Source organism: Salvelinus fontinalis, unplaced genomic scaffold, assembly GCF_029448725.1.
Source record: "Salvelinus fontinalis isolate EN_2023a unplaced genomic scaffold, ASM2944872v1 scaffold_0927, whole genome shotgun sequence".
Lineage (NCBI taxonomy): Eukaryota > Metazoa > Chordata > Actinopteri > Salmoniformes > Salmonidae > Salvelinus > Salvelinus fontinalis.
Window position 1 is genome coordinate 48,113 of NW_026601136.1, and position 22,604 is coordinate 70,716.

A 22,604-nucleotide genomic window follows, 5' to 3' on the forward strand; every position below is an offset into this window, starting at 1 on the left:
CTCTGGCAGGTCCTGGCTGACTGACGGCTCTGGCAGGTCCTGGCTGACTGACGGCTCTGGCAGGTCCTGGCTGACTGACGGCTCTGGCAGGTACTGGCTGACTGACGGCTCTGGCAGGTACTGGCTGACTGACGGCTCTGGCAGGTACTGGCTGACTGACGGCTCTGGCAGGTACTGGCTGACTGACGGCTCTGGCAGCTCCTGGCTGGCTGGCGGCTCTGGCAGGTCCTGGCTGACTGGCTCTGGCAGGTCCTGGCTGGCTGGCTCTGGCAGGTCCTTGCTGGCTGGCGGCTCTGGCAGCTCCTGGCTGGCTGGCGGCTCTGGCAGCTCCTGACTGACTGGCTCTGGCAGGTCCTGGCTGACTGACTGGCTCTGGCAGGTCCTGGCTGACTGGCTCTGGCATCTCTTGGCTGGCTGGCGGCTCTGGCAGCTCCTGGCTGACTGACTGGCTCTGGCAGGTCCTGGCTGACTGACGGCTCTGGCAGGTCCTGGCTGACTGACGGCTCTGGCAGGTCCTGGCTGACTGACGGCTCTGGTAGGTCCTGGCTGACTGACGGCTCTGGCAGGTCCTGGCTGACTGACGGCTCTGGCAGGTCCTGGCTGACTGACGGCTCTGGCAGGTCCTGGCTGACTGACGGCTCTGGCAGGTACTGGCTGACTGACGGCTCTGGCAGGTACTGGCTGACTGACGGCTCTGGCAGGTCCTGGCTGGCTGGCTCTGGCAGGTCGTGGCTGACTGACGGCTCTGGCAGGTCCTGGCTGACTGGCTCTGGCAGGTCCTTGCTGACTGACGGCTCTGGCAGGTCCTGGCTGACTGGCTCTGGCAGGTCCTTGCTGACTGACGGCTCTGGCAGGTCCTGGCTGACTGGCTCTGGCAGGTCCTGGCTGACTGGCTCTGGCAGGTCCTGGCTAGCTGGCGGCTCTGGCAGCTCCTGGCTGGCTGGCGGCTCTGGCAGCTCCTGACTGACTGTCTCTGGCAGGTCCTGGCTGACTGACGGCTCTGGCGGGTCCTGGCTGACTGACGGCTCTGGCGGGTACTGGCTGACTGACGGCTCTGGCGGGTACTGGCTGACTGACGGCTCTGGCAGGTCCTGGCTGACTGACGGCTCTGGCAGGTCCTGGCTGACTGACGGCTCTGGCAGGTCCTGGCTGACTGGCTCTGGCAGCTCCTGGCTGACTGGCTCTGGCAGCTCCTGGCTGGCTGGCGGCTCTGGCAGCTCCTGGCTGGCTGGCGGCTCTGGCAGCTCCTGGCTGGCTGGCGGCTCTGGCAGCTCCTGACTGACTGGCTCTGGCAGGTCCTGGCTGACTGACTGGCTCTGGCAGGTCCTGGCTGACTGGCTCTGGCATCTCTTGGCTGGCTGGCGGCTCTGGCAGCTCCTGGCTGACTGACTGGCTCTGGCAGGTCCTGGCTGACTGACGGCTCTGGCAGGTCCTGGCTGACTGACGGCTCTGGCAGGTCCTGGCTGACTGGCTCTGGCAGCTCCTGGCTGACTGGCTCTGGCAGCTCCTGGCTGGCTGGCGGCTCTGGCAGCTCCTGGCTGGCTGGCTCTGGCAGGTCCTGGCTGGCTGGCGGCTCTGGCAGCTCCTGACTGACTGGCTCTGGCAGGTCCTGGCTGACTGACTGGCTCTGGCAGGTCCTGGCTGACTGGCTCTGGCATCTCTTGGCTGGCTGGCGGCTCTGGCAGCTCCTGGCTGACTGACTGGCTCTGGCAGGTCCTGGCTGACTGACGGCTCTGGCAGGTCCTGGCTGACTGACGGCTCTGGCAGGTCCTGGCTGACTGACGGCTCTGGTAGGTCCTGGCTGACTGACGGCTCTGGCAGGTCCTGGCTGACTGACGGCTCTGGCAGGTCCTGGCTGACTGACGGCTCTGGCAGGTCCTGGCTGACTGACGGCTCTGGCAGGTACTGGCTGACTGACGGCTCTGGCAGGTACTGGCTGACTGACGGCTCTGGCAGGTACTGGCTGACTGACGGCTCTGGCAGGTACTGGCTGACTGACGGCTCTGGCAGGTACTGGCTGACTGACGGCTCTGGCAGCTCCTGGCTGGCTGGCGGCTCTGGCAGGTCCTGGCTGACTGGCTCTGGCAGGTCCTGGCTGGCTGGCTCTGGCAGGTCCTTGCTGGCTGGCGGCTCTGGCAGCTCCTGGCTGGCTGGCGGCTCTGGCAGCTCCTGACTGACTGGCTCTGGCAGGTCCTGGCTGACTGACTGGCTCTGGCAGGTCCTGGCTGACTGGCTCTGGCATCTCTTGGCTGGCTGGCGGCTCTGGCAGCTCCTGGCTGACTGACTGGCTCTGGCAGGTCCTGGCTGACTGACGGCTCTGGCAGGTCCTGGCTGACTGACGGCTCTGGCAGGTCCTGGCTGACTGACGGCTCTGGTAGGTCCTGGCTGACTGACGGCTCTGGCAGGTCCTGGCTGACTGACGGCTCTGGCAGGTCCTGGCTGACTGACGGCTCTGGCAGGTCCTGGCTGACTGACGGCTCTGGCAGGTACTGGCTGACTGACGGCTCTGGCAGGTACTGGCTGACTGACGGCTCTGGCAGGTCCTGGCTGGCTGGCGGCTCTGGCAGGTACTGGCTGACTGACGGCTCTGGCAGCTCCTGGCTGGCTGGCGGCTCTGGCAGGTCCTGGCTGACTGGCTCTGGCAGGTCCTGGCTGGCTGGCTCTGGCAGGTCCTGGCTGGCTGGCGGCTCTGGCAGCTCCTGGCTGGCTGGCGGCTCTGGCAGCTCCTGACTGACTGGCTCTGGCAGGTCCTGGCTGACTGACGGCTCTGGCAGGTCCTGGCTGACTGACGGCTCTGGCAGGTCCTGGCTGACTGGCTCTGGCAGCTCCTGGCTGGCTGGCGGCTCTGGCAGGTCCTGGCTGACTGGCTCTGGCAGGTCCTGGCTGGCTGGCGGCTCTGGCAGCTCCTGGCTGGCTGGCGGCTCTGGCAGCTCCTGGCTGGCTGGCGGCTCTGGCAGCTCCTGGCTGGCTGGCGGCTCTGGCAGCTCCTGGCTGGCTGGCGGCTCTGGCAGCTCCTGACTGACTGGCTCTGGCAGGTCCTGGCTGACTGACGGCTCTGGCAGGTCCTGGCTGACTGACGGCTCTGGCAGGTCCTGGCTGACTGACGGCTCTGGCAGGCCCTGGCTGACTGGCTCTGGCAGCTCCTGGCTGGCTGGCGGCTCTGGCAGGTCCTGGCTGACTGGCGGCTCTGGCAGGTCCTGGCTGGCTGGCGGCTCTGGCATCTCCTGGCTGGCTGGCGGCTCTGGTAGCTCCTGACTGACGGACGGCTCTAGCGGCTCCTGACTGACGGATGGCTCTATTGGCTCAGGACAGACGGGCGGCTCTAATGGCTCGGGACAGACGGGAGGCAGCTCAGACGGCGCTGGACAGGCAGGCAGCTCAGATGGCGCTGGGCAGGCAGGCAGCTCAGACGGCGCTGGGAAGATGAGAGACGCTGGCTGCGCTGGAGAAGAGGAAGGCTCTGGCAGCGCTGGACAGGCGGGAGCAACTGTAGAGATAAACCGGAGAGACAGCCTGGTGCGGGGGGCTGCCACCGGAGGACTGGTACATAGAGGTGGCACCGAATTAACCGGACCGTGAAGGAGTACAAGAGCTCTTGAGCACCAAGCCTGCCCAACCTTACCTGTTTGAATGTTCCCCGTTGCCCTGCCAGTGCGGCGAGGTGGAATAGCCCGCACTGGGCTATGCTGGCGAACCGGGGACACCATACGTAAGGCTGGTGCCATGTACGCCAGCCCGAGGAGACGCACTGGAGACCAGATGCGTTGAGCCGGCTTCATGGCACCCGGCTCGATGCCCAACCTAGCCCGGCCAGTGCGGCGAGGTGGAATAGCCCGCACTGGGCTAAGCACGCGTACTAGGAACACTGTGCGCTCCACCGCATAACACGGTGTCTTACCAGTACGACGCCCTCTCACTCCACGGTAAGCACGGAGAGTTGGCTCAGGTCTCCTACCTGGCTTAGCCACACTCCGCGTGTGCCCCCCTCCAAGAAATGTTTGGGTCTGACTCTCGGGCTTCCAACCGCGTCGCCGCGCTGCCTCCTCATACCAGCGCCTCTCTGCCTTCGATGCCTCCAACTCTGCTTTGGGACGGCGATATTCCCCTGGCTGAGCCCAGGGTCCCTTGCCGTCCAGAATCTCCTCCCAAGTCCATGAGTCCTGTGTCTTCTGCCGCTGCTGCTGCTGTCCTTTACCACTCTGCTTGATCCTTGGGTGGTGGGTGTTTCTGTAACGGCAGTCTATCTCTTCCTCCTCTTCGGACGAGGAGAGGCGAGAAGGATCGGAGGACCAATATGCAGAGTGGTAAGTTTCCATGATTTTAATATCCACGAAAACAAGATACAATACAAAATAACAAAAGAACTAAAAGTAACAGTCCCGTGTGGCACAAACACTGACACAGGAAACAAACACCCACAAACCAAACGTGAAACCCAGGCTGCCTAAGTATGATTCTCAATCAGGGACAACGATTGACAGCTGCCTCTGATTGAGAATCATACCAGGCCGAACACAAAACCCCAACATAGAAAAACACACATAGACAACCCACCCCAACTCACGCCCTGACCATACTAAATAAATACAAAACAAGGGAGATAAGGTCAGGAACGTGACACCTACTTACAAAGCATGTAGAGGTCTGTCATTTTTATTATAGGTACACTTCAACTGTGAGAGACAAAAATCCAGAAAATCACATTGTATGTTTTTTAAGTAATTAATTTGCATTTCCACCTCCATGCTTAATAAAATTAAATTTCTTAAGTAAACATCTGTCTTAGGTAAGTTTTTTCTGGTTACATATCACACTATTTTGAGAGTCCCTGATTTATATTTACTATGTTACATCTAGTCTATGAGACGAGGCTGCACCTTAACCTACATTATAAACACGCAGATCAAGAGGTGTGTTTTCCCTTCAGCATCTGCATGTGGCATAAGCTCACCCACCTCACAGCATGAATCTAAAATAGTTAATAACTTTGGCTGTGAGTGATGGGAAAAAATCAGACTCTAAGGCAATTACTTGAATAATTCAAAGGATGTTTTATTTACAAACTTGATGACTAAATTGTCTTTTTTTTAATTGACTTCGCTATGGGGCCTTCAATGGGAATTTGGCCGTGCTTCAGCTGAACTGCAGTACGGAAAATGCCCTCTGAGCACAGTGGAAAGCATGCTTATAGACTGGAAGCCTGCCCCCTTGATCCGAGAAGGGTGTAATTGCAGACCGCAATTAGGGGCGTTCTCTGATATCGGGTGTTTCATGATATCTAGTTTATACCAATTGATGCTCCCCATTGGTCCGTGGCCGTTTCGTTTGCGTTGGAACAACACTTGTTGACAGATGTAGCATTGTAGCTAAGCCTAACCCTTTTCCTAACCTTAATCTCAGTCTCCTAACCGCCATGTTAGTTATCCAAACCTGCATGGTAAACAAATCCCTAACCCTCACCCTTTTCCTAAGCTTAACCTCAAACTCCAACCTGCCAAGCTAATTCACCTAACTGCCACTTTAATTATCCTAACCTGTTATGTATGCTATGTGCCTACTTCAATACAAAATAAACTCCATCAGTTTCATAACACCGGATCTGACTAATGGCATTTATCAATTTTTCTTATATCAGGGAACATCCACATCAAAAAACTGTACAGTAGTTCTCCTACTTGGAGGCCCGGGAAATAGTTGAAAGAGCGATTGGTGCTGAGGAAGCTATGGCAGTGGATGGCCAGCAACCTGTTGAGATTCATAATGTCGTTTACCGGTTGAAGGATACCGATTGTAGATGAATTGTACATGCGGCTGAAAGGTTTTTGGGAGTTCAGGAATTAACATTGGAAGCATTGCAGGCAGTGGTGGAAAAAATACCCAATTGTATTATTTGAGTAAAAGTAAAGATACTTGAGTCCTTTCCTATCAAGGTAAAAGTAAAAGCCACCCAGTAAAATACTACTTGAGTAAAAGTCTAAAAATATTTAGTCAAACATATACATAATTATCAAAAGTAAATGTAATTGCTTAAATATACTTAAGTATAAAAGTAAAAGTACATATCATTTCAAATTCATTATATTAAGCAACCAGACAGCACGATTTTATTGTAGTTTAAATGTAAGGGGCACACTCCAACACTCAGGGTGCGTTTCTAAATTCGCTCTGGCCATTTTCTCCGATTTCAGAGCACTGGTCTGAGGCTGCCAGAGGGAAGAATAATTGATGACAAACGAACGCTCAACACCCCTTGACTACGGCCGGTGTCAGTAAACTTCGGCAAAAAAAGCGTAATGAAATTGTTGCCTGTAGCACAGTTAAAGTCACCAATGCTTTGGATAACATGAACACAGCCTAACCAGCTCTGCTAAGGCAAGTAAAATGGTCAAAGTTCTCTCATTTGTAGTGGAAGTAGCTAGCAAGCTAGCCAATGTTAACCAGTTATCTTGGATGCTTGACTGCTGTTGTGAGGTCAGAACGCTTGAATCAACCCTACTCCTCCGCCAGAGCGTCCAGTGTGGCTCTGAACGCTCCGAGAGCGATACGAACTGACAATCTGACAACGCTCTGAATTTACGAACGCCCAAGCGCACTCTGGCACTCCAGATTAAATTTAAGATCACACCCATAATTTACAAACAAAGCATTTGTGTTTAGTGAGTCCGCCAGATCAGATGCAGTAGGGATGCGCGAATTGAACAATTTTCCTGTCCTGCTAATCATTCAAAATCTAACGAGTGCTTTTGGGTGTCAGGGAAAATGTATGGAGTAGAAAGTACATTATTTTCTTTAGGAATGTAGTGGAGTAGAAGTTGTCAAAAATATCAAAAGGAAAGTACAGATACCCCCCAAAACTACTTACGTAGTACTTAAAATATTTGTACTTAAGTACTTTACATCACTGATTGCAGGGAATACTGACCGAAGATGTTCCTCCCTACGAGGCCCATGAGACTGTGTAGGGATGTGATTTGAAGAGAACTGTAACTGAAGGAGTGGGATGTTTTTATTTTTGTATTTTGTTTTGATGTCGTTGCTTCCGCAATGGACATGTATTTCTTTCTACAGTTTACTAACCGTACAGTAGGTGGCGGTAGACACGTTATATTTGTGTAAATGTCAGTATACCAGAGAAGAAGATGACGCTGTTGAACCGTCGTAGAGGGGAACAGGAAGTTCCGGGTGGAAAACGACAGAACTGTGTTGTTATGTCGATAGTGGTTGTGTCCGTTTCAACTGTATTATTGTAGGTATGTAATAGCACGTTTAAAGTTTCTAATGTCAAAAGAATATATGATATGTAACAAATTCGTCAAGGTATTATCACGTTTGGGAAAGGTTTTAATTGTGTGTGTTATTTTGGGGTCAAGTGTGAGTGAAGAACGTGATTAAAAACGATTTTACAAGTCACTTAGGTAGACTGGGTTCGCCTGAGTGTATGTACATAATTTCGTCAACGTAATTTCATAAAGATTCCACTTATTTGAGTTCGTTTTAACACGTTATTGGTTTTGTGTAACATGTTGTTTATGAGCTGGTAAATAGCCTCGTCCGAACTATCCTGATCTCGCGAGTTTACATACACTGTTTCGTTAGTGTAAGCTCGCGAAATCAGGATGGTTCGGAAGTCAAATGGCGGCTTTAACGGTTTCGGTCGTCTCTAGGAGTTTGCTCGTGGTGAAATGGCGACACGAGTATATGTAGTAGTGGAAGAACAGAGATAATGATACTGGAAGCAGTGGTGCATGTAGTATAGAAACTCTAAAGAGGCCCAAGGTAGGGAGCTAGAGTAATAATGTGTCACAGTGGAAAGTTGGGATGGTGTTTGAGGAGACCACAGGGCCTCATTTACACCCTATCTGATTAACCAAGGCCATAAAAAGAGAGGTGAAGTTAAACTGGGCTGCATCTGTGTAAATGAGAACTTGTTCTGAACTAGCCTACCTGATTAAATAAAGGTGAAATAAAACATTTAAAATGGCAGATTGTTAATATCATGTGCTAGTCAGGTTCAGCAAGGGAAGATTATTCAATTGGAAAATCATAATGGGACGAAGCTGAGAAGCCATGACCCTGGAGCTTATGCTAAATTGAAGGGAGTAATCTCTGAGGTCCCAATATCTATGTCCATGGATGATATTGTTAAAGAACATGTGAAGGAGACAATGGTTGAAGCCTAAAGGTTGATCAGTAGGAAAGAGGGTTAAAGAAGTGAAAGCTTATCAGTGCTGTTGAGGTTTGAGAAGGTTTTGTCTGGAAAAGTACAGAATAGGATTCCTTAGCTTCCATGTCAGAGAATTTGACCCAGCCTCATCAATCAACCAATCAAATGTATTTATAAAGCCCTTCTTACATCAGCGGATGTCACAAAGTGCTTTACAGAAACCCAGCCTAAAACCCCAAACAGCAAAGTGTAGAAGCACAGTGGCTAGGGAAACCTCCCTAAAAAGGCCAGAACCTAGGAAGAAACCTTGAGAGGAACCAGGCTATGAGGGGTGGCCAGACCTCTTCTGGCTGGAGATTATAACAGAAAATGGCCAAGATGTTCAAATGTTCATAGATGACAAGCAGTGTCAAATAATAATAATCACAGTGGTTGTCGAGGGTGCAACAGGTCAGCACCTCAGAAGTAAATGTCAGTTGGCTTTTCATAGCCGATCATTGAGAGTATCTCTACCGCTCCTGCTGTCTCTAGAGAGTTGAAAACAGCACGTCTGGTGAACAGGTCAGGCTTCCATAGTCGCAGGCAGAACAGTTGAAACTGGAGCAGCAACGGAGAATCATCACAGTGTTTTTAAATGCCAAAGAATGGAACATGTAGCTGTTGAGTGAAAATATGTGCCAAGTGGCTGGTCCTGTAGTAAGAGGACCTACTGTCAGACTGATTGAGCTTCCATGGCTGGTCCCGTAGTAAGAGGACCTACTGTCAGACTGATGGAGCTTCCATGGCTGGTCCCGTAGTAAGAGGACCTACTGTCAGACTGATAGAGCTTCCATGGCTGGTCCTGTAGTAAGAGGACCTACTGTCAGACTGATGGTGCTTCCATGGCTGGTCCTGTAGTAAGAGGACCTACTGTCAGACTGATGGAGCTTCCATGGCTGGTCCCGTAGTAAGAGGACCTACTGTCAGAACTGGTCTTTCTACTAGTCCTGACATGGTTTCGAGGGCTGTTCAGAAATCTTGCGCCCATAAATGCGCTGTGACGAAGGATACTTTAATATTGAATAAAATATACTTCATAGCTTTCATTGGTAAGGTTATCAACAACTTGGATTGTGTAAAGCAGAAATACCAGGTTGAAAGTTATCTTGTAAACTGCAGCAGAGTTGTTGGGGGTAACAGATGTTACTGTCGGTATGGTTTTTGATAAGCTGGATAACATGGGGGTGGATTGTTTCAGCATGATATAGACCCCAATGTTTGCAAACACAGAAATTGATCTATTGATCAAGTTTATTGGGGGTGTGGGAGGGTTTTTGGGGAAGGGGAGGGTGTGGTAGAAGTTAATAAGGATTTCTTGGTTTATTTTCTTAGTACAGAATTAGACAGACATGGACCTTAAACATTTGTTTGCGGACCGCCATGATACCATAGGAGGTCTTCATCAACGGACTTCAGTGCAGGTAGTGCCTCATCAGAGAGAGAACATTTCAGTTGCTCTACAGTTTTGAAGCTGAATGTAATGATTATCAGTCCTTTACATGTGTACTAATATTCAGACACATTCAGTTGTTTCTATATTTATCTATATTTCAGGGTTTTCACACGGGGCTTCAAGTAAATAAATATTAGTGCTTGAAAAAGTACTTAAGTCCTTGAATTTGACTTGCCACTGTACGATCCCTGATAATTGTTACTATGGTGTGAACGGGAAATACAATTGGTTTTTGTGAGTGAAATAATACAGTGAAGACAAGGTTATTCAGGAGAATGTTTACGTAGGTCTGCCTACAACATACTGAAATCTTGTACTAAATGGCTTTTGAGTCATTTATGTGAATTTAGGAAATCTACTATAGATTAAGTGCATTTATGTTGTGCAATTTAAAATGTGTACTTTGTGTCTAATGTGAATGAACGTTTTGTCAAGGATTAGCTACGTGATCTACTGAAATTAGATAATTGAACAAGAAAAAATAGAAACTATTTTTACAGAATAAAGTGCCAGAACTGTCAAGAAAATAACTTTTGTGTCCGTTTGTCTTTATTACTACAGGCCGACTCAGATTAAGTCTGAGGCCGGTAACATCAACAGTGAGGACAAACCCAGCCTGCCTCTCTCCTTCCACACTGAGTAGAAACCTACAGTCACTGGGTCCTGATTGTGACAGTGGAGCTCATTTTGCACTGCAGGATTCAGAGATGGCATCAGTGAAGCTGGAAGACTGCAGTCAAACACTGGAGCTGAATGTCAACATTAAAGATGAAGAAGAAGAGGAGGAGAAGATTAGAACAACTGTTAGTCATGGTAAGAGCAGGTTCTCTCTATAAGTTATCTTCATAAATTAGACCTCCATAAGTTATGACCCAGTCTATTGCTAGGTTGAATTCTATAATTCTGACATCACACATCCCCGAAAACCTCAAGACTTCACTGCGAGGCAAAACTTTGTAAAACTTGTACGCCTGCCTTTGCCCACACATTGTCTCAAGAACGTTGAAAATGTTTAATACCCTCAATCACCAAGTTAGGCATACCTCATTTCAAAATAGGCCATGACATCATCACTGTCAATATTGAATTATAATTCTTTGCGTTTTACCAGTGAAATGACCAGTGAAATGACCAAGCTGTGTCTGCATGCCAATCGTTTGATCTCAATCAATTTCATGGGAATATGCATTTAAATCTTCTCGAATTACTGTTTGGTTAGCAAATTAGAGCAGATGGTGTTAAATTATATAGACTTCCTGTATTTTGTTTTAATCAAAGCACATTCTGTCTAATGGCGCGCTGTTGAGTTTGAGACGATTCAGCAAACCATTCTAAAATCTCGTAAGAAATTAGGTGTTGTTTTTGTTTTAACAGTAATGTTATGCTATAATATTTGGTTATGTGGACTACTAATTAATCAGTAGGTGATCAGTAGGTGATCGTCCAAGACATTGATCTACCTTTACTCAACAAACACCATTGTGGCGGCTCATCGCTCTTGCAGCACTACACCCCTGCAGTCTGCTGCACCGAACTAGTGATTGATACTCACCTAGCCTACTCTTTTGTCTCGGGCAACATTTGGTGATGCAGAAACGAGAGAACATGTTTGGCTGATTTTATGGAAATCTGGGAATATTTGGCCAAGGAAACATTTCTGGTTGGTCTCAAGGAATGTCACACAGGGAGACTTTTTAAAACAGGATTGAGTGAAGTAGCAGCTAATGCTCATGGAGAGCCTCACAATTATTATTATTAACCTTTATTTAACTAGGCAAGTCAGTTAAGAACAAATGATTATTTACAATGACGGCCTACACCGGCCAAACCCGGACGACACTTGGCCAATTGTGCGCCGCCCTATGGGACTCCCAATCACGGCCAGTTGTGATACAGCCTGGAATCTAACCAGGGTGTCTGTAGTGACGCCTCTAGCACTGAGATGCAGTGCCTTAGACCGCTGCGCCACTCGGGAGCTCATAAGTTTGATGAAATTCCATTAACTTTCAGTCTAATAGGGCTATTTACTTCCTTTTGTAGCTATTCACCAGCTTCTTGTATGTTTATTGTACATAAATATAAACACAACATGCAACAATTTCAAAGATTTTTCTGAGTTACAGTTCATATAAGGGACGGCAGGTAGCCTGGTGGTTAGAGCGTTGGGCCAGTAACCGAAATGTTGCTGGATCGAATCCCTGAGCTGACAAGGTAAAAATCTGTCGTTCTGCCCCTGAACAATGCAGTTAACCCACTGTTCCCCGGAAGGCCATCATTGTTAGTAAGAATTGTTCTTAACTGACTTGCCTAGTTAAATAAAGGTTAAATGTAATAAAAAAATATATATATATTGAAATGAATTAGGCCCTAACCTGTAGGTTTCACATGACTGGGCAGGGGTGCAGCCATGGGTGGGCCTTGGAAGGCATAGGCCCACCCACTTGGCAGCCAGACCCACCTCAGGTCCTGGGCTGACGTTATTACACGTGGTCTACAATTGTGAGGCCGGTTGGACGTACTGCCAAATACTCTAATACGACGTTGGAGGCAGCTCATGGTCGAGGAATTAACCTCTCTAGGATATGTGGGACGCTAGCGTCCCAACTGGCCAACATCTAGTGAAAATGCAGAGCGCCAAATTCAAATAAATTACAATAAAAATTAAACTTTCATGAAATCACACATGCAATACACCAAATTAAAGCTACACTTGTTGTGAATCCAGCCAACGTGTCAGATTTCAAAAAGGCTTTACGGCGAAAGCAAACAATGCTATTATATGAGGATAGCACCCCAGCAAACAAACACAGACCATCATATTTCAGCCCTCCAGGCGCGACACAAAACACAGAAATAAAGATATAATTCATGCCTTACCTTTGATGAGCGTCTTCTGTTGGCACTCCAATATGTCCCATAAACATCACAAATGGTCCTTTTGTTCGATTAATTGCGTCGATATATATCCAAAATGTCCATTTATTTGGCGCGTTTGATCCAGAAAAACACCGGTTCCAACTCGCGCAACATGACTACAAAAGTTACCTGTAAGCTTTGTCCAAACATTTCAAACTATTTTCCTAATACAACTTTAGGTATTTTTTTACGTAAATAATCGATACAATTTAAGACGGGATATACTGTGTTCAATACCGGAGGAAAACAATGTGTAGCGAGCTTTCAGGTTAAGCTCCTCTAACAAAGATTACACTTCCCTCTAGCCTCATTCTGAACAGTGCTACTTCTTCATTTCTCAAAGGAAAAACCTCAACCAATTTCTAAAGACTGTTGACATCCAGTGGAAGCGATAGGAACTGCAAGAAAGTTGCTTAGAAATCTGGATTCCCAATGAAAATCATTAAAAAGAGAGTGACCTCAAAAATGAAAATTCTGAATGGTTTGTCTTTGGAGTTTTGTTTGCCAAATCAGTTCTGTTATACTCACAGACATGATTCAAACAGTTTTAGAAACTTCAGAGTGTTTCCTGTCCAAATCTACTAATGATATGCATATCTTAGCTTCTGGGCCTGAGTAGCAGGCAGTTTAATTTGGGCACGCTTTTCATCCAAAATTCCGAATGCTGCCCCGTATCCTATATAAGTTAACATTCAATTCCCTGGAAACAGCTCTGGTCGACATTCCTGCAGTCAGCATGCCAATTGCACGCTCCCTCAAAACTTGAGATATCTGTGGCGTTGTGTTGTGTCACAAAACTGTACATTTTAAAGTGTCCTGTTATTGTACCCAGCACAAGGTGCGACTGTGTATTGATTATGCCGTTTAATCGGCTTCTTGATATGCCACACCTGTCAGGTGGATGGATTATCTTGGCAAAGGAGAAATGCTCACTGACAGGGATGTAAACATATTTGTGCACACAATTTGAGAGAAATAAGCTTTTTGTGTGTAGGAACATTTCTGAGATTTTGTTTATTTCAGCTCATGAAACATGGGACCAACGCTTTACATATTGCGTTTATATATTTTTTCCAGTGTAGTTATGCATTACTGTTCTCTCCGTGATCGACTGGAATTTAGCCTGAAAAGGATTTGAGAAATATGACAGAGGCCTACGTCTCGTTTTGGCCTGCACAGAATATCAGATCTCAACAACGATTGGAGAAGTGATGAACATAGCCAGTAGACTACCACATCCTGATGATTTATATCTGATACATATATATTTAATATTTTATATATCAAGTTGTAGAAACATCTCAAGGATGATCACTGGAAACAGGATGCACCTGAGCTCAATTCAAATGATAAACTTGGATTAGCTAACACAACATGCCATTGGATCACAGGAGTGATGGTTGCTGATAATGGGCCTCTGTACGCCTATGTAGATATTCCATAAAATATCTGCAGTTTCCAGCTACAATAGTCATTTACAACAATAACAATGTCCACACTGTATTTCAGATCAATTTGATGTTATTTTAATAGACAATCAATGTGATTTTCTTTCAAAACAAGGATATTTCTAAGTGACCCCAAACTTTTGAACGGTAGTGTATATTTAATATTTTATACTTCAAGTTGTAGAAACATCTCAAGGATGATCAATGGAAACAGGATGCATCTGAACTCAATTTTGAGTCTGTCTTGTTTTTCTGTTTTTTTAATTTTTATAAATTTGCAAAAATGTCTAAACCTGTTTTCGCTTTGTCATTATGGGGTATTGTGTGTAGATTGCGGAGGATATTTTATCTAATTTTAGAATAAGGCTGTAACATAACAATGTGGAAAAAGTCAAGGGGTTTGAATACTTTCCGAGGGCACTGTCAGACCCCTTCCCATTTTTCCCATTTTGGTACGTTACAGCCTTATTCTAAAATTGATTACACGTTTTTCCTCGTCAATCTACACACAATACCCCATAATGACAAAGCCAAAACAGGTTTTTAGAAATTCTTGCAAATGTAAAAAAATATATATAATTCTTGCTTATTTAGGTACGTTTTCAGACCCTTTGCTGTGAGATAATCCTTGAGATGTTTCTACAACTTGATTGGAGTCCACCTGTGGTAAAATCAATTGATTCGACATGATTTGGACAGGAACACACCTGTCTATGTAAGGTCCCACAGTTGACAGTGCATGTCAGAGTAAAAAACCAAGTCATGAGGTCAAAGGATTTCTCCGTCGAGCTCCGTGACAGGATTGTGTCGGCACAGATCTGGGGACCGGTACCAAAACATTTCTGCAGCATTAAAGGTCTCCAAGAACACAGAGGCCTCCATAATTCTTCAATGGAAGAGCTGGCCGCCCATCCAAACTGAGCAATCGGGGGAGAAGGGCCTTGGTCAGGGAGGTGGCCAAGAACCCGATGGTCACTCTGACAGAGGTCCAGAGTTCCTTTATGGAGATGAAAGAATCTTCCAGGACAACTATCTCTGCAGCACTCCACTCATCATGCCTTTATTGTAGAGTGCCCAGACGGAAGCCACTCCTCAGTAAAAGGCACATGACAGTCCGCTTGGAGTTTGCCAAAAGGCACCTAAAGGACTCTGACCATGAGAAACAAGATTCTCTGGTCTGATGAAACCAAGATTGAACTCTTTGGCCTGAATGCCAAGCGTCATGTCTGGAGCAAACCTGGCACCATCCCTACGGTGAAGCATGGTGGTGACAGCGTCATGCTGTGGGGATGTTTTTCAGCAGCAGGGACTGGGTGACTAGTCAGGATCAAGGGACAGATGAACGTAGCAAAGTATAGAAAGATCCTTGATGAAAACCTACTTGAAAGAGCTCCGGACCTCAGACTGGGGTGAAGGTTCACCTTCCAAAAGGACAATGACCGTAAGCACACAGCCAAGACAACGTGGGAGTGGCTTCGGTACAAGTCTCTGAATGTCATTGAGTGGCCCAGCCCGAGCCCGGACTTGAACCCGATCAAACATCTCTGGAGAGACCTGAAAATAGCTTTTCAGAGACGCTCCCCATCCAACCTGACAGAGCTTGAGAGGATCCGTGGAGAAGAATGGGAGAAACTTCCCAAATACAAGTGTTTCAAGCTTGTAGCTTCATACCCAACAAGACTCAAAGGTGCTTCAACTAACTATTGTGTAAAGGGTCTGAATACTTACATTAATGTAATATTTCAGTTATTTCTAGAAACCTGTTTTTGTCCTTGTCATTATGGGGTATTGCGATGTCATTATGGGGTATTGCGATGTCATTATGGGGTATTGTGATGCCATATAATATTTAGGGTCACTTAGAAATGTCCTTGTTTTTGAAAGAAAATTACTTTTTTTTCTCCATTAAAATAACATCAAATTGATCATTAATACAGTGTAGACATTGTTAATGTTGTAAATTACTATTGTAGCTGGAAACGAGTGATTTTTTTTATTGGAATATCTACATAGGTGTACAGAGGCCCATTATCAGCAACCATCACTCCTGTGATCCAATGGCATGTTGTGTTAGCTAATCCAAGTTTATCATTTTAAAAGGCTAATTGATCATTAGAAAACCCTTTTGCAATTATGTTTGCACAGCTGAAAACTGTGGTTCTGATTAAAGAAGCAATAAAACTGGCCTTCTTTAGACTAGTTGAGTATCTGGGTCATTTGTCGGTTCGATTACAGGCTCAAAATGGCCAGAAACAAAGACCTTTCTTCTGAAACTCGTCAGTCTATTCTTGTTCTGAGAAATGAAGGCTATTCCATGTGAGAAATTGCCACGAAACTGAAGATCTCGTACAACGCTGTGTACTACTCCCTTCACAGAACATCGCAACCTGGCTTTAACCAGAATAGAAAGTGGAGTGGGAGGCCCCGGTGCACAACTGGGCAAGAGGACAAGTACATTAGTGTCTAGTTTGAGAAACAGACGTCTCACAAGTCCTCAACTGGCAGCTTCATTAAATAGTACACGCAATACAACAGTCTCAACGTCAACCGTGAAGAGGCGACTCCGGGATGCTGGCCTTCTAGACACTATTCTGGTTAGAGACTGTTTTCGCTGTTCTGTGAAGGGAGTAGTACACAGCGTTGTACGAGATCTTCAGCTGTTTCCAGCTACAATAGTCATTTACAACATTAACAATGTCTACACTGTATTTATGATCAATTTGACATTATTTGAATGGACAAAAATATGTGCTTTTCTTTCAAGAACAAGGACATTTGTAAGTGACCCCAATCTTTTGAATTCATTCATTTATTTCACCACTAATGGTAGTGTATTTATTTTATTTTTTATTTTTTAACCTTTATTTAACTTCCTTAGCGTACTGGTTATTGTCCTGAATTTCGGATGACTGACGTGCCCAAAGTAAACTGCCTGTAAAATGCCCAGAAGCTAGGAGAGGCATATACTTGATAGCATTGGATAGAAAACACTCGGAAGTTTCTAAAACTGTTAGAATAATGTCTGTGGGTATAACAGAACTGATATGTCAGGCGAAAACATCGGAGAAAATGTAAATTTTTTGAGGTCACAGGTTATTCAATGCTTGCCAATGGGATATACAATAGATAGGACCCATATTGCAGTTCCTATTGCTTCCACTAGATGTCAACAGTCTTTAGAATGGGTTTCAGGTATTTGTAGTTTTTCCAAGGTGTCCCCCATTTAGAAAAGTAGTCATGTTGCGTGCATCAACGAGAGTGCACTTTTCGTTATTTATCTTCGCTATTAAACACACTATTCTCCATCTAAATATTATTGTTTATTTAGATATTAGAATACCTGAGGATTAATTAGAAACATTGTTTGACTTGTTTGGAGGAACTTTACCTGTAACTTTTTGGATTCGTTTGTGTGCATGTTGAATGAGTGAATTACTGAATCAAACGTGCCATCTAAACTGACATTTTTGGGATATAATGAAGGACTTTATCGAACAAAGTACCATTCATTGTGTAGCTTGGACCCTTGGGATTGCAAACAGAGGAAGATCTTCAAAGGTAAGTGATTTATTTAATTGCTGTCTGTGATTTTGTGATGCCTGTGCTGGTTGAAAAACTATTTTGACGTGGGGCGCTGTCCTCAGATGGCATGGTATGCTTTCTCCGTAAAGCCTTTTTGAAATCTGACAACGCAGTTGGATTAACAAGAAGCTTTTAAATGATGTAAGACACTTGTATTTTCATGAATGTTTAATATTACGATTTTTATAATTTGAATTTCACGCTCTGCAATTTCACCGGATGTTGTCGTAGGTGTCCCACTAGCGTTTGGACATGCGCCCAAACTGGTTAACTAGGCAAGTCAGTTTAAGAACAAATTCTTATTTTCAATGACGGCCTTGGAACAGTGGGTTAACTGCCTTGTTCAGGGGCAGAACGACAGATTTTTACATTGTCAGCTTGGGTATTCGATCTTGCAACCTTTCGGTTGCTCTAACCACTAGGCTACCTGTCACCCGGGATGGCCAGAAGAGGAATGGTCACCGCTCTGAGCCTGGTTCCTCTCTAGGTTTCTTCCTAGGTTCCTGCTTTCTAGCGAGTTTTTTGTGGCCACTGTGCTTCTACATCTGCATTGCTTGCTCTTTGGGGATTTTAGGCTGGGTTTCTGTTCAGCACTTTGTGAAAACTACTGATGTAAAAAGGGCTTCATTAAAAGGGCTATATAAAATACATTTGATTGACATGTATATGGCACCAACTGACTGGTTCTTCTGATGTTTACACAGGATACCATGTTGAGACATTCTCTACATCCAGAGTGCAACAGCAGGAAGATCAGAGAGCTAAGAGGTCTCATCACTGCCCACATTGTGAAGAGATTTTCCCATTTCTATCAAAGCTAAAAATACACCTAAAAATACACACAGGAGAGAAGCCTTACTCCTGCTCTGACTGTGGAACTGGTTTTTCTCAACTTGCCCACTTAAAATCACATGAACGTATACATACAGGGGAGATGCCATACTCCTGCTCTGACTGTGTAAAATATTTCAAAACATCAACTCAACTAAAAGTTCATCAGAGAACACACACAGGAGAGAAGCCTTATTCTTGCCCTGACTGTGGAACTAGGTTCTCTAAACTTTCCACCTTAAAATCACATGAACGTATACACACAGGAGAGAAGCCTTACTTTTGCTCTGACTGTGTAAAATGCTTCAAAACATCAACTCAGCTAAAAGTTCATCAGAGAACACACACAGGAGAGAAGCCTTACTCCTGCTCTGACTGTGGAAAATGCTTCACAACGTCAACTGATCTAAAAGTTCATCAGAGAACACACACAGGAGAGAAGCCTTATTCCTGCCCTTACTGTGGAACTAGGTTCTCTAAACTTTCCAACTTAAAATCACATGAACGTATACACACAGGAGAGAAGCCTTACTTCTGCTCTGAATGTGGAAAATGTTTTAAAACATCAAATGAGCTAAAAGTTCACCAGAGAACACACACAGGAGAGAAGCCTTTCTTCTGCCCTGACTGTGGAACTAGTTTCTCTCAACTTTCCTACTTAAAATCACATGAACGTATACATACAGGGGAGAAGGCATACTCCTGCTCTGACTGTGGAAAATGTTTTAAAACAGCAATTGAGCTAAAACTTCACCAGAGAACACACACAGGAGAGAAGCCTTACTTCTGCTCTGACTGTGGAACTAGTTTCTCTCAACTTTCCCACTTAAAAATACATGAACGTATACACACAGGAGAGAAGCCTTACTTCTGCTCTGACTGTGTAAAATGCTTCAAAACATCAACTCAGCTAAAAGTTCATCAGAGAACACACACAGGAGAGAAGCCTTTCTTCTGCCCTGACTGTGGGACTAGTTTCTCTCGACTTTCCTACTTAAAATCACATGAACGTATACATACAGGAGAGAAGCCTTACGTCTGCTCTGACTGTGGGGCGAGTTTCTATCATCTGGGCAGCTTAAAAACACACCAACGTATACACACAGGAGAGAAGCCTTACTCCTGCTCTGACTGTGGAAAATGTTACAAAACAGCAAATGAGCTAAAAGTTCATCAGAGAACACACACAGGAGAGAGGCCTTACTCCTGCTCTGACTGTGGAAAATGCTTCAAAACAGCAAATGAGCTAAAAGTTCATCAGAGAACACACACAGGAGAGAAGCCTTTCTTCTGCCCTGACTGTGGAACTAGTTTCTCTCAACTCTCCAACTTAAAATCACATGAACGTATACATACAGGGGAGAAGGCATACTCCTGCTCTGACTGTGGAAAATGTTTTAAAACAGCAACTGAGCTAAAACTTCACCAGAGAACACACACAGGAGAGAAGCCTTACTTCTGCTCTGACTGTGGAACTAGTTTCTCTCAACTTTCCCACTTAAAAAGACATGAACGTATACACACAGGAGAGAAGCCTTACTTCTGCTCTGACTGTGTAAAATGCTTCAAAACATCAACTCAGCTAAAAGGTCATAAGAGAACACACACAGGGGAGAAAAAAGGTTAATCAGAGAACGCAGGCATGAGAGAAGCCTGCTTACGTCTGCTCTGACTTTTGGGTGAGTTTCTCTCACCATAGCAACTTAACACACCAATGTATAGACTATAGACGTCTAGCCATAGGCTGCGTGTTTGAATCTCATCAAGGAGGACTTTAGCAATTTAGCTAATTAGCAACTTTGCAACTTCCTACACATTTTTAGCTATGTTAGCATGTTAGCTTAGCATGCAACTACTTAGCATGTTAGCTAACCTTTCCCCTAAACCAAAACTCTACCTTAAACCCCTCACCCCTAACCTAGCTAACGTTAGCAACAACAAATTGGAATTCGTAACATATCATACATATTACAAGTTCGTAACATATTGTATGAATAGCAATGCGTAACATAACATATGAATTGTAATTCTTAACGTCTGATATGTCCTACAAGTCGTATTATACTGAACAACAATCTAAACGCAACAATTTCAAAGATTTACAGTTCGTATAAGGATATCAGTCAATTGAAATAAATGAGGCCCTAATCTATGGATTTCACATGACTGGGCAGGGGCTCAGGCTTGGGTGGGATTTGGGAGGGCATATGCCCACTTGGGAGCCAGGCCCAGCCATTCAGAATGAGTTTTTCCCCACAAAAGGTCTTTATTATAGACATAAATACTACTCAGCCCCCTCCCAGACAATCCTGCAGGTGAAGAGTTCCTGGGCTGCCGTGGTTACATGTGATCTGCAGTTGTGAGGCCTGTTGGATGTACTGCCAAATTCTCTAAAAGGACTTTAGAGGTGTCTTATGTTAGAGATATAAATATTGAGTTCTCTGGCAACAGCTCTGGTGGACATTCCTGGATTCATCATGACAATTGCACATTCTCTAAACTTGAGACAAATGTGACATTGTGTTGTGTGGCCTTTTATTGTCCCCCAGCACAAGGTGCACCTGTGTAATGATAATGCTGTTTTATCAGCATCTTGATATGCCACACCTTTCAGGTGGATGGATTATCTTGACAAAGGCTGAAATGCTCATTAACAGGGATATAAACAAAGTTGTGCACAACATTTGAGAGACATTAGCTTTTTGTGCATATGGAACATTGCTGGATTTTTTTATTTCAGCTCATGAAACCAACACTTTACATGTTTAGTTTATTTACTGTGATTGTCCAAACATACTAAATGGAGTGGCACTGATGTTTTTTGTATAATATAAAACGTTTTGCTCTGAGACCAGGTTGTCCCTCTGCAGTATTCTGTGGGAAGGAGCTAGTATACACTTTTTAATTGTTTTTATTGAACCTTTGTTTAACTAGTTAAGTCAGTTAAGAACAAATTCTTATTAACAATGGTGGCCAAGGAACAGTGGGTTCAGATTTGTACCTTGTCAGCTCGGGGATTCAATCTAGAAACCTTTTGGTTACTGGCCCAACGCTCTAACCACTAGGCTACCTTCCACCCCTAACATGTATCAGATGGAGATGGTGTGATGATCACTTTTCACCATAAGTTTGGGGGGGATTGTTTTACAACTTTATTTAATGATACACAGTTTATGAAATTAATACATGTGTTTATGAATTGTCTTTAAAGCTAGATGAGTTATTTTAGTTACTGATCATGAATGTGTTTGGATAACTGCATTGAAGAAAACGTTATTGATCTGCCAATGAAAAATAAAGTTACATGAACCTCTTCTTCTCTTTAGTATTCAGTTCTTCATATTAGATCTGACAGTATGAATGGTTCTTATGGTTGTATTCAGTTCTTCATATTAGATCTGACAGTATGAATGGTTCTTATGGGCTGAGTGCCTGGAGTGTTTTTGTATGACTACAGTCAGGAGTTCTCTCTGACCCTGTGATGTCACCAGCACATTAAGTACATTCATCTGAAGATAGCCAGGTGAGACAACCACATATCACAGTGAATACATTTCTCCTCAATTAGTCAGTGTCACATTATTATTTGTATTTTGGGGGGGTACTCTTTAAAGATGTAGGGTTTCAGACCTTTTCGGGCAGATGGGCACGGATTCTGCTGTCCTAGCATCAGAGGGAAGCTGGTGCCACCATTGGGGTGCCAGGACAGAGAAGTGCTTTGACTGGGCTGAGAGGGAGCTTGACCTCCTGTAGCAGTGGGACGGCCATGAGACCAGAGGTGGCAGAACTGAGTGCTCGGGTTGGGATACCGGGTTTGAGCATAGCCTGAAGGTAGAGATGGGGCTGTTCCTCTTGCTGCACCGTAAGTAAACACCATTGTCTTGTAGTGGATGTGAGCTTCGGCTGGAAGCCAGTGGAATGTACGGAGGAGCAGGGTGACATGGGGGAACTTGGGAAGGTTAAACACCCAGATGGACTGCAGTGTTCTAGATAAGGTCGCAGTTGCAAATGAGAACTTGTTCTCAACTAGCCTACCTGGTTAAGTAAAGGTGAAATAAATAAAAAATAAGTTCAGTGGCGACCCATCATTCAGGGCAGGTGGGCCACCTGTTTTGAGCCCCACAGTTTTAGCAATAAAAAAGTGAGAAAAAAATGATCTGTTTGCAAACAA

The 22,604-nt window shown here is 45.4% G+C and overlaps 1 protein-coding gene across 3 annotated transcripts in view; it reads left to right on the plus strand.

The window, feature by feature from the left end:
• The window catches only part of LOC129847690 (oocyte zinc finger protein XlCOF6-like), a 40,708-nt gene extending 18,955 nt beyond the window's left edge, over positions 1-21,753 (plus strand). Inside the window, exons 1-3 of one of the 3 annotated variants that reach the window (XM_055915441.1) lie at positions 7,147-7,250; positions 10,218-10,469; positions 18,307-21,753. In XM_055915441.1, coding sequence (XP_055771416.1) covers positions 10,364-10,469; positions 18,307-20,060 — 1,860 coding nt within the window. In that variant the 5' untranslated portion in view covers positions 7,147-7,250; positions 10,218-10,363 and the 3' untranslated portion in view covers positions 20,061-21,753. Of the gene's footprint in view, positions 1-7,146; positions 7,251-9,501; positions 9,625-10,217; positions 10,470-18,306 lie in introns of those variants that run through there. The other 2 variants (XM_055915442.1, XM_055915443.1) reach the window with 2 other exon arrangements.
• The last annotated feature ends 851 nt before the right edge of the window (positions 21,754-22,604 follow it).